A 13,364-nucleotide genomic window follows, 5' to 3' on the forward strand; every position below is an offset into this window, starting at 1 on the left:
GAGGTGGGAGTGGGGGCCGTCTTGTCCCAGGGTACCAGCTCCCTCACCCATCTCCGCCCCTGTGCTTACTTCTCTAGGAAGTTTTCGCCCACGGAGAGTAACTATGATATTGGCAACCGTGAACTTCTAGCCATTAAATGGGCTTTTGAAGAGTGGCGGCACTTCCTGGAGGGGGCCAGACACCAGGTAACGGTCCTTACGGATCACAAGAATCTGGTTTTCCTAGAATCGGCCCGGAGGCTTAATCCTAGACAAGCTCGGTGGGCACTATTCTTTACCAGATTTAATTTCTTGGTTACCTATAGGGCTGGGTCCAAGAATATTAAGGCTGATGCTCTGTCACGTAGTTTCATGGCCAATCCTCCTTCCGAGAAGGATCCCGCTTGTATTTTACCCCCTGGTATAATCGTCTCTGCCACGGATTCTGATTTAGCTTCTGATATCGCGGCTGATCAGGGTGCAGCTCCCGGGAACGTCCCTGGGGACAAACTGTTTGTTCCCCTGCAATACCGGCTGAGGGTACTCAGGGAAAACCATGACTCCGCTCTATCTGGTCATCCTGGCATCTTGGGCACCAAACACCTCATTACCAGAAACTATTGGTGGCCTGGGTTGCCTAAAGATGTTAGGGCTTACGTCGCCGCTTGTGAGGTTTGCGCTAGGTCCAAAACCCCTAGGTCCCGACCTGCGGGCCTACTACGTCCCTTGCCCATTCCCCAGAGACCTTGGACCCATATCTCCATGGATTTTATCACCGATTTGCCTCCATCTCAGGGCAAGTCGGTGGTGTGGGTGGTAGTCGACCGCTTCAGCAAGATGTGCCACTTTGTGCCCCTTAAGAAGCTACCTAACGCCAAGACGTTAGCTTCTTTGTTTGTGAAACACATCCTGCGTCTCCATGGGGCCCCAGTCAATATCGTTTCGGACAGAGGGGTACAATTTGTTTCCTTATTTTGGAGAGCCTTTTGTAAAAAGTTGGAGATTGATCTGTCCTTCTCCTCCGCCTTCCATCCCGAAACTAACGGCCAAACGGAAAGGACCAACCAATCCCTGGAACAATATTTAAGGTGTTTCATCTCTGACTGTCAATTCGATTGGGTCTCATTCCTTCCCCTTGCTGAATTTTCCCTGAATAACCGGGTCAGTAACTCGTCAGGGGTCTCCCCGTTTTTCTGTAATTTCGGGTTTAACCCAAGGTTCTCCTCCGTCTCCCCTGGTTGTTCCAATAATCCTGAGGTAGAGGATGTTCATCGGGAACTGTGCACTGTCTGGGCCCAGGTTCAGAAGAACCTAGAGGCGTCCCAGAGCGCACAAAAGATTCAGGCGGATAGTAGACGTTCTGCTAACCCCCGGTTTGTCGTCGGGGATTTGGTCTGGTTGTCGTCCAGGAACTTGCGCCTTAAGGTCCCGTCCAGGAAGTTTGCTCCCCGATTTATTGGGCCTTATAAGGTCATTGAAGTCCTCAACCCTGTATCCTTCCGTCTGGAGCTGCCCCCATCCTTCCGCATACACGACGTCTTTCATGCTTCCCTCCTTAAACGCTGCTCCCCGTCCTGGTCCCCCTCTAGGAAACCTCCTGTTCCCGTTCTCACCCCTGAGGGGGTGGAATTCGAGGTGGCCAAGATTGTGGACAGTAGGATGATCCAGGGCTCCCTCCAGTACCTGGTCCATTGGAGAGGATACGGGCCGGAGGAGAGGACTTGGGTACCTGCTCGAGATGTTCACGCTGGGGTATTGGTCAGGAGGTTCCACCTTCTCTTCCCCACTAAACCGGGTCCTCTTAGTAAGGGTCCGGTGGCCCCTCATAAAAGGGGGAGTACTGTAAAGGATCTGCCAGGCACTACGTCTGTGGAGACTCCCAGGGTTAATCAGCCGACACCTGAGGCCAGACCTCTTAGACTGACACCGGCTCCCACCAATCAGGGTGGCAGGCTCAGGAGTGGGAGAGCCTATCGCGGCCTGGTCAGTCAGAGTTAGCTCCGCCCCCTGTCCATTTATACCTGCAGTTTTCTCTTCCTCATTGCTTGTTATTCTTTTGGATTCCTGGCCCCACTGCTGCTTGCTCCAGCCTGCTTCTGCCGTGCTTCTGCCTTGCTGCAGTTCTCCTTGACTTGACTTGCTTTGCTTTGCTTTGCCCCTGGCTTGCTTCTGTCTCCGTGCCCGCTCGGGTTACTCACTTCGTCCTGGTCCTGACTGTTCGTTCGCCGCTCCGTTTCCTCGTGTCGTTCCGTGGCTACTGCCCCTTCCCTTGCGTGTTCCCTGTTTGTTTTCCTGTGCACTTAGACAGCGTAGGGACCGCCGCCCAGTTGTACCTCGTCGCCTAGGGCGGGTCGTTGCAAGTAGGCAGGGACAGGGCGGTGGGTAGATTAGGGCTCACTTTCCCTTCACCTCCTTCCTGCCATCACAATGACCAGCTGAGCTATGAATGCAGCTATGAGATATTATACAGGCTTTAATTTAGGATAAATGTAAAATAAGATATGTATTTACAAGTTTATTCAACTTTGTTTATATATTAGATATAAACTATATAATGGTTCTCACATGTGGACAGACCCTTTAAGAGGAGCTTAAAGAGGCTCTGTCACCAGATTCTCAAATCCCTATCTCCTATTGCATGTGATTGGCGCTGCAATGTAGATAACAGTAAAGTTTTTGTTTTGTTTTTTTAAAACGTTCATTTTAGGCCTCTTTTTAAGTTATGAGCTATTTTATATATATGCAAATGAGCTTTGAAATGGACAACTGGCCGTTTTTTTTTTCGTTATGTCCAACTGGGCGTGTATTGTGTTTTTAACTGGGCGTGTTTATGTGTATGACGCTGACCAATCAGTGACCAGTCAGCGTCATACACTCCTCCCCATTCATTTACAAGCAGCACAGCGTTCTTACTAGAACGTTGTGCAGCCACATACACAAGTGTCCTGATAATAAATACACATGAAATCAAGCCTGGACGTCATGTGTACTCAGAATCCTAACACTTCTGAATCTTTTCTCTGAGATTTCCAGCAAGCCACTCGTAATCTCGCGAGATTACGGAGGTAAACGAGATTTCGTTTCCCTTGCTGGAAATCTCAGAGAAAAGATTCAGAAGTGTCAGGATTCTGAGTACACATGACGTCCAGGCTGGATTTCATGTGTATTTATTATCAGGACACTTGTGTATGTGGCTGCACAACGTTCTAGTAAGAACGCTGTGCTGCTTGTAAATGAATGGAGAGGAGTGTATGACGCTGACTGGTCACTGATTGGTCAGCGTCATACATATAAACACGCCCAGTTAAAAACAATACACGCTCAGTTGGACATAACGAAAAAAAAAACGCCCGGTTGTCCATTTCAAAGCTCATTTGCATATATATAAAATAGCTCATAACTTAGCCTAAAATGAACGTTTTTTTAAAAAAAACAGCCGTTACTGTTATCTACATTGCAGCGCCGATCACATACAATAGGAGATAGGGGTTTGATAATCTGGTGACAGAGCCTCTTTAAGGAGGAAATTGAAAATCCGATATTTATGAGATTAATCAAGGCTATGATTGATTAGAACACTTTTTACGTTTCATATAAAGTCAATACATCAATTTCTGTACGCTTCAGTCATGTTGTATTTTATATTTTAGCTTTCACTGCCTGTAGTCCCTCCAGTGATTGTCAAAAGAGTCTTTGTTAAGTCAATGCAGCTTTGAGGATATGTACCATTTGGTTTCTTTTGCGGAGACATGATAAAGAAAATCAGTCAATTACAGAGGAAGAGAGAATGTGCAATCAGCAGATAACAAATGGAGTCATCTTTTTATTAATATATTGCCTGTTATACTTCAGTAACACAGTTCACAATGACCCAGTGAACTATTCTGTATGTACCAAACCCAGTTTTCAGAAGGCACAGGTCTTGTGTAAAGTTGGGTGTACACAAAACAATTATTGCTTTCTACCCACGTACGTTGTACCCTCGCATTATGAAATATCCATCAGATTGGGAATCTACAAACTATGTATTAAAATCCATAACTGTTTTCTGTGTCATTAGGCACAAAAGTCCAATTCAGTTTACATATCACAAAGGGCTTGTCCAGAATTAGAAAACGTGGTCTGTTTTTCCCCCCTAGAAATGTCGTTACTCTTGTCCATGGTATTGCAGTCTATTCCCATTCAGGTGCATTAGGCTGGGTTCACACAGAGTTTTTTGCAGGCAGAAAATCTGCCTCAAAATTCAGTTTTTCGCGGCCACTGAGCGCCGCGGACAAAAAACGCTGCAAAATACGCTTTCTCTGCCTCCAATTTATGTCAATGGGATGTCAGAGACGTAAACGCCCGAAGATAGGGCATATCGCTTCTTTTTCCCAAGAGACGTTTTTTTTTTAAATCAATGGGCCCTTTTTTGGCACGTTTTCCGATGCGTTTTCCGCATAAAAAAAACTCTGTATGAACATACCCTTAGGCTGAATAACAGCAACAACTAACACAATCTATGGACAAAGTGGCGCTGTTTCTGGAATAAAAAAAGTATACCCTTATTCCTAATTCTGGACAACCCCTTTAATTTTATTTTTCACTTCACAACTTTTGCCATGTGCAGTGATCCTGTACGGCACGATAAAGAAGGGGCTTTATGGTGCCTCTGAGGCAACGTCTTTTCCCCTAGAAGTACAGAATCTGCAATATGAAAACCTTATAAATTCTGAGGCAAACAGATGTCCAGTATGGGCACATAGCCACACGTATTGTGGAGCTTTTCAACACTGATTCATAATACAGCCAAGTACAATCACAAATCTTTACCTAGAGCATCGGTTCCCATTACCGGATTTCTTTTGCACCACAAATGTTCTAATTTTACTAATGTTTTGCTGATTGAAGAGACACTAAGGCCCTATGCCCACGACTATATTTTTCATCCATCCATAAATACTGTCCGTAAATATGGATCCGTAGTCATTTATAGTCATCCATAAATCATCCACAATTACGGAAGGGTGTCCGTAAATACGCTCCATAATGCATCTGCATTTACGAATCCACTAAAAACAGGGAGAAATCTAAAGTAATCCCCTGGTTTTGCATAGCAATGCTTCCGTAATTACAGACGGCTATGGATGTACATGTTCTATCATTTCTACGGCATGGACACCCATTCGTAAAAATACGTGTCCATAGCCCATAGAAATGAATGGGTCCGTAATTACGGATGAAAAATAAGGTCGTGTACATGGGGCCTAAATCTAAAGTTTATTTCTTGTTGGGGGTGTGACTGAGGGTACGGCCACACGGAGCGGCCCTGACACGATCGCAACGCGGCCAACTACCGCGCTGGCACTATGTAGGAGCGGCTGTCAAATACCTCGTTAAGGGGTATTCCGGTTACATGCGCATGTGCACTGCCGCTCCATTCATTCTCTATGGGAGCGTCGGAGATAGCCGAGTGCAGTGTTCGGCTTTTTCCGGTGCTGCCATAGAGAATGAATAGGGGGTAAGTTGTTGTATTTTACAAAATCGTGCGGCCATAAAGGGTGTATTAATTCATGGCCGCGCGATTTTGCAGATAAAGGGACGATTTACCCGCGTTAACATGCGACCACTAACAGGCTTTTGACAGCCGCACCAAACATGGTGCCGGCGCCGTTGTTAGCCGCGTTGCGACCGTGTCAGGGCTGCTCCGTGTGGCCTTACCCTAGCTGTAGTACAGAAAATGTCTGTCCTAGTTGCCCTAACTTTACCTCCAATATCTTTAGTTCTGAAAACCTCCAGAAATATTTATATACGTATATGTGAATGATTTTACATGCTGTCTTTTATGAGCTGCACTTTAAAACCTTTCATTTTAGTTTCACAACCTTAATGGGAAATTTATCAAAACTGCTGCAAAGGGTAGGTGGAATAGTTACCCATAGCAACCAATCAGATTCCATCTTTCATTTTGCAGAGGTCCTCTGGAAAATGAAAGCAGAAACCTGATTGGTTGCCATGGGCGACTACTCTCCCTTTTCCTTTGCACCAGTTTTGCCAATGTATTACACTGTACATAATCCCATAGGGGGTAAATTTATTAAACACACTACTCCAGTTTTCTGATGTAGAACATTTGTAATTTGCGCAAAAACATGCAACTTTTCCATGTTTATGCTGCCTCCGCCACTTTTTAATTTGTGCTCAAAAACTGGCGTGCATTAGCCCAAATCTGGGGCATGGACAGAGATGCTCCTAACTTATCAGGAGCCGTGCGTCTCTTAATAAATTAGGCGCATCTTACTTCAGCTTTTAGAAATTCTGCCGTATAAAACACCAGTCTTAATAAATTCCCCCATACTCTCTGGTGTCCGTATTGTCCACTCCTTTCTCTTCAGCTCACAGTCTCTTATTTTCAGATGACATAGTCAGATCTGAAGAGGACGGTAGAGAACCCTTGTCCAGCCAGCAGATAACATTGTGGTTACAAGGTCTTTTCCTGTTTGCTTTGGTTTGGACCATTGGAGGAACCATAAATGGAGACAGTAGAAGGAAGTTTGATGTTTTCTACCGTAACCTACTGATGGGAATGGACGACCAGCACCCTCGACCTAAGAGTGTTAAATTAACAAAGAACAATGTGTTTCCAGAGAGGGGTAGGTAGCCTTGATGTTATGGGAAAAGTTATATTGTATATTTTTTAATAACATAGTTATCACTAGTATGGTCACATGACATACAGGAACAATGAAAAAACAGAGATTTTTCTTTTTCTTTCAAAGAACAGAGAATACTTGTGTCATATCCCTGCTAACCAACCCAATCTAAATAAGTGTGTTTATGGAAGGGTGTAATACGGGTGCTTTATTGTGATTATGGACACAACACACGGACCTTCCGCAGTTTATCAGCACCGGAGTTAGCGCACAATAGAAGCCTATAGTTGCTCTAACTCCAGGGCTGATGAACCGCTGAAGCTCCAGGTGTTAGGGTATGTGCACACACACTAATTACGTCCGTAATTGACGGACGTATTTCGGCCGCAAGTCCCGGACCGAACACAGTGCAGGGAGCCGGGCTCCTAGCATCATACTTATGTACGATGCTAGGAGTCCCTGCCTCGCTGCAGGACAACTCTCCCGTACTGAAAACATGTTTACAGTATGGGACAGTTGTCCGGCAGCGAGGCAGGGACTCCTAGAGTCGTACATAAGTATGATGCTAGGAGCCCGGCTCCCTGCAGTGTGTTCGGTCCGGGACTTGCGGCCGAAATACGTCCGTCAATTACGGACGTAATTAGTGTGTGTGCACATACCCTTACGTCCGCAATAAAGGTGCAAAAAAAAAAAGCACCTGTATTATGCCTGCCTGAAAGTGGCCTAATACTGGCTGGAAACAGCTAGAAAGTAGTGTTCATATTTGAACATAGGAAGGTTACCTAAAGATGGAAAACCCCTTAAGTCTTTTTACGCTGATTTTGATGCTGAAACCGTGTCGCTATCAGAGCCAAAAAAGGCCGAAATCGCCTCCCATTGATTTCAATGGGAGGTGGAGGCATCTTTTACTTCGGCAGCTTTTAGTCATAGTGACACGTCAGAAGTTTTGATTTGTGGGGTTCCGAGCACTGAGACCCCCCACCGATCGCTAAACAAAGTGGCAGAAGCGATGAACCGTTTCATTTCTAATCGGCTTTTTTCGGAAAGCCGATGTAACAGTGTATGGACTCATAGACTTTCTATTGAGTCTGTACAACGTTACATCGGCTTTCCGAGAAAAGTCATTCAGAAACCAAGCGGCTCAGCACTCACTTGAGCGCTTCTGCTGCTTCGTTTTAGCGATCAGCAGGGGTCTCAGTGCTCGGACCCCACCGATCAAAACTTCTGACAGGTCACTATGACATGTCTGACATTTACTGAAAGTTTTGTTACCATTTGAGGGTAGGAACACACACAACGTATTCAGTGCGGATACACTGCGTTAAGCTGCGCAGCGTATCCGCCCTGAACACCGCAGAGAATGCCGTCTGGAAATTGGCACCATGTTGTGATGTGTTTTTCCAGGAGAATTTCCGCTACGAAGCGGCGTCGGAAATACCCCCCCAAAAAAACAGTTTATACTTACTCCCCCACACCTCTACTCGGCGCATAGTCCGGCCTCCTGGGATGACGTTGCAGGCCATGTGATGCTGCAGCCTGTGATGGTTTTCTCGGCGGATATTTACCGCAGTGTGGGGACGAGTTGAAATCTCACCCACACAGCAGCTACTGTAATACGTTGCAGAATATCTGCAGTGTTTACGCTGTGTGTGTTCTTACCCTTAATATGATTCTCAGGAGATCAGACATTTTCCCCCTCCTCACAAATCTAAGTTTTGACCTGTCTCTGGCTGTAAGGGCTTGTCTACACTTAAAGGAAGCAGCAATTCCGCATAAACTAGCAGAAATTCTGTGGCGGAAAAAACGCAGGCCATACATTTTTTAATGCAGAATATTGTGCATATTTTGCTGCGTTTTTCTCATTGCTGGGAGATGGAGACGTCTCCTGAAAAACGCAGCAATTCAGTCCACATTCCACTGCAGGAATTGACATGCTGCGGTACAAAAAATCCGCACCACAGGTGATTTTCTGCAAGAAAATTTTTACGCAGCGTGTGGATGAGATTTGTTAAATCTCACCCACTTTGCTGGTACTGTATTCTGCGTATTTCCGTCCGCAATTCAGGACGGAAAATATGCATAAATTCCACTATATGTGCACAAGCCGTTAGGCAACTAGCCTCTGCTACTGTCACGCAATTGCCATGGCTGTGACCATGTGACGCCTCTCGGCCTGTCAGCAGTAATCAGTATACGTCACACGTTTTTTTTGTACAGGAATTCGGCATGCCATTCAGCAGAGTTACTCTTTATAAGACAGGGACAGATTCTTAATGACCTCTCTGCATTTTTGATCTGTGTTGGCCTCTATTCTAACTAACCAGCGCACCTTGCTCACTCATGACTGTCATCATTGTTGTGATCATATCATGCAGGTATGGACAGTGGATCACAATGTGCTCTGTTATCCTAAATGTACCAATTAATGAAACAAACATATATATTTATTACCTGCACCCGGGAGCCACTGCCGCTTCTAAGCTCCCAATATATTTAATTGACACAAAAGATAAAGTTTCACTATTTGGCAAATATAAGGTTGATTATATATTTATGATATGGAGAGAACTGTTATTTTCCTGCATATCTTGTTAAAACTCCATTTACATGCCTGAGGGGCCTTTTACATGGGGTGATTATCATTTAAAAAAACGTAATATCGACTAAGTTTGCAATCATTGGCCAGTGTAAATATGAGCAGCGATTGTACGATCAGCATTGATCGAATCTTTTACGATAACCTAAAAATGATTGTTTGTCAGCGGGACATCCCCTCGTGAGACAGGCTTCTGCCAGTTGTCTTCACAATTTTATCTCTACGTGTAAAGGACCCCCACTCTTCTGATCCACAGGAACTGTATATGACTTTTATTTCCACAAACATGCCAGCGGACAGTGGAATACATGGACTGATTATATCACCAAAGAGGAAATGACCATTTCTCCTACTGCAAAGGTAAAAAATAACTCAATTCTTAAACATACCTTTAGATTGTATGGTGTATCAACTAAGAAATTATTTGACAAAGCTTACTAAGATCTATCTATCTATCTATCTATCTATCTATCTATCTATCTATCTATCTATCTATCTATCTATCTATCTATCTATCTATCTATCTATCTATCTATCTATCTATCTATCTATCTATCTATCTATCTACAGGGTGGGCCATTTATATGAATACACCTAAATGAAATGGGAATGGTTGGTGATATTAACTTCCTGTTTGTGGCACATTAGTATATGGGAGGGGGAAAACTTTTCAAGCTGGGTGTTGACCATGGCGGCCATTTTGAAGTCGGCCATTTTGTATCCAACGTTAGTTTTTTCAATGGGAAGAGGGTCATGTGACACATCAAACTTATCGAGAATTTCACAAGAAATTCAATGGTGTGCTTGGTTTTAACGTTACTTTATTCTTTCATGAGTTATTTACAAGTTTCTGACCACTTATAAAATGTGTTCAAAGTGCTGCCCATTGTGTTGGATTGTCAATGCAACCCTCTTCTCCCACTCTTCACACACTGATAGCAACACCGCAGAAGAAATGCTAGCACAGGCTTCCAGTATCCGTAGTTTCAGTTGCTGCACATCTCGTATCTTCACAGCATAGACAATTGCCTTCAGATGACCCCAAAGATAAAAGTCTAAGGGCGTCAGATCGGGAGGCATTTCTTCTGCGGTGTTGCTATCAGTGTGTGAAGAGTGGGAGAAGAGGGTTGCATTGACAATCCAACACATTGGGCAGCACTTTGAACACATTTTATAAGTGGTCAGAAACTTGTAAATAACTCATGAAAGAATAAAGTAATGTTAAAACCGAGCGCACCATTGTTTTTCTTGTGAAATTCTCGATAAGTTTGATGTGTCACATGACCCTCTTCCCATTGAAAAAACTAAGGTTGGATACAAATGGCCGACTTCAAAATGGCCGCCATGGTCAACACCCAGCTTGAAAAGTTTCCCCCCTCCCATATACTAATGTGCCACAAACAGGAAGTTAATATCACCAACCATTCCCATTTTATTTAGGTGTATCCATATAAATGGCCCACCCTGTATATATATAAAACGACCATAGAACAGAATAACCGCACCAGGACTTCAGAGTAGATGAAACTGGGTGGATTTATTCACCTCAAGTGAGTAGTTGAGAAAGGTTCTGTGACTAACCGAAACGTTTCTCACTTGAGGTGAATAAATCCACCCTGTTTCATCTACTCTGAAGTCCTATTCTGTTCTATGGTCGTTTTATATTCAAATTGGGGAACTGATTCATCATCTGGTAACGAGCACATGGCTTAATATATAGGTATGTTGGAGTGCTGTGTTCATCTGCTTTTGGTTTGTATATATATATATATATATATATATATATATATATATATATATATATATATATTCATTAGTCCAGTCACTGATTAACCAGAAACTCTGATAATTCTGCAAGGGAAATAAATGCAGCTACAGCAGTCTGGTGCTCCAGGGTCCTTGGTACACAGGAAATCCCTGGCGATTCAGCATCCCTGAAAACCCCCCAAAAAACAGCAGCTTGTTAGGTTATGATTTACTTTGTGGGAGAGGGTTACTAAACTAAATATTTGCCCTGAAACCCTGGCTTCTCCCCCTGCATTTTATGTATACCCAGATCTGCCCTATAAGGCTTTTACAATAGTTCCAAATTTTGTTTAATGGATCTTGTTGTTTAATGGATTCTTTCTCAGTCACATGGACCGTAAAGCTAATGAAGATCATAAGACATAGTGTAAACTATGGAATATTTTCAGAGCACTAATCTATAGTCTACCCACCAGCTGCGCCCTTATTGCAGGAAATGTTGATTGCTTTTAAACTAGTTATTTTTATGTCATAATGTACAATCACACTTCTCGCTCATCATCTCGCTTTTTAATGGTAAGTTCACTCTTATCCCTCATGGACCATAATGTTAAAACAAAGGAACATTCATGTTTGTAATATACAATATTTTCATCTATCTTCAGGCCCCTCACTTTATATTATTCTTTATTGTACCAAATGAAGTATCTTCCTCAGTACAATGATCTATAGAATTAATAAAATAAAACTCTTAACAGTAAGTCACAGGTCCCATACCGATCCACTACTAACATTTCACCATTGTTTTTTAAATCAAATAGTTTTTATTGGTAGATTTTACAAAATATACAAACATGTAATACAAAAGACAAGAACATCACCCCCCCCCCCACACATCCCCTCCCAATTCAAAGAGTACCATGCACAGCAAAAATCCACCCGAGAACTGCAAGTTTCCTATCTCCAGTCCGATTACACATATAACCCTTGTCAAAGCTGCAACAAATACGAAGGAAGAGGTTACATAAGACTAAGCGGCAAAGCATTCATAAGGGAAACTGACGTCAACCCCGACGACCTTATCCAATTTTAGGCGCATTACGCTTGAGATATATCCGCCTCTCCATTAAAATAATACTGTTCATGCGATTAATCAACTCCCTCTGTGTCGACGCAAAGGAATCCAACCAGCCCATAGCAACCAACTTACGAGCCTGGTACAAAATCTTCTGAACTGCCAGTCTTTGTGGAGCAGACACCTCAATATCAGCTACATACCCCAGAACACCCATTAATGGGACACGCGGCACCTGAATAAAAAACACCCTCTCCACCAGCGCAAATACCTCTTCCCAATATCCCTGTAAAACGGGGCACCCCCATATCATATGAAGGAGATCTGGCTGTTCCTCTGGACATCGTGGACAACCCGCATCAGAACGAAGACCTATCCTGTGCAACAACACCAGAGTACGATAAACTCTATGAAGTAAGAATAATTGGGATCGACGGTGTGCCACATTAAGAGAAATCAACGGAACATCTGCCAATATGGTTTTCCAAACAGCTACAGAAACACTGCCTACATCTCGTGACCATTTTTCCCTCACCCGCTCCAAAGAGGACTCTGACACAGAACCCAACAATTGTCTATAGATAAAGGAAATAACACCCTTCACATTACCGCTAGTTTCAAGCACATTCAGAACAACAGAAGCCTGTATTTCCAGTGGGGACTCTCCATACTGCGCAGTCAAGGCATGCCGCAGCTGCAAATACTGATAGAAAAAAAGTCTTAGGCGGAACAAACTCCTCCTTCAACTGCTGAAAAGACTTAAGTACACCATCCTTATATACATGCGAAATGAAAATAACTCCAGCAGACTCCCATTGCTCAAACCTCTGCAACTGATATAACTCCCACAACTGGACGTTCCGCCATAAAGGAGTGAGCCGAGTAATTCCCGGATTTCTCTGGACTTCCACCAGACTTTATGCATTAAAGAGAGAGTCGGCATAGGAACAGGCGGAAGTCTAAAACGCTGAGCCTCCAGCAAGGAAAGTAAAGGACCATTACCCAACAAATATGTTAATATGTTACCGCTGGAGCCTCCACAGTCTGACATCCCCCAACCGTTAAAATGTTGCAATTGTGCCGCCAAAAAGTATATCTGAGGGTTAGGAACTGCCAGACCTCCCTCATCCGTAGGCAACTGTAATGTTTCTAGCTTAATTCTGGGTGTACCCTGTCCCCATATAAATCCATGAAAAATTTGATTCATTGTGCAGAACAGAGATTTAGGAAGCCAAACCTGCGAATTATGAAGTAGGGCAGCTGCGGCATTTTCAACAAACTAATTCTGCCCACCAATCCCAACGGTAGTTTACCCCAGGCTTCAGTCTTCATTTTG

General features: G+C 43.7%; 1 protein-coding gene across 1 annotated transcript in view; it reads left to right on the plus strand.

The window, feature by feature from the left end:
• DNAH3 (dynein axonemal heavy chain 3) overlaps positions 1–13,364 on the plus strand; it is a 359,079-nt gene that overhangs the window by 256,060 nt on the left and 89,655 nt on the right. The window contains exons 40-41 of the mRNA XM_075830244.1: positions 6,375–6,611; positions 9,464–9,567. Coding sequence (XP_075686359.1) covers positions 6,375–6,611; positions 9,464–9,567 — 341 coding nt within the window. The remainder of the gene's footprint in view (positions 1–6,374; positions 6,612–9,463; positions 9,568–13,364) is intronic.

Source organism: Rhinoderma darwinii, chromosome 6 (assembly GCF_050947455.1).
Source record: "Rhinoderma darwinii isolate aRhiDar2 chromosome 6, aRhiDar2.hap1, whole genome shotgun sequence".
Lineage (NCBI taxonomy): Eukaryota > Metazoa > Chordata > Amphibia > Anura > Rhinodermatidae > Rhinoderma > Rhinoderma darwinii.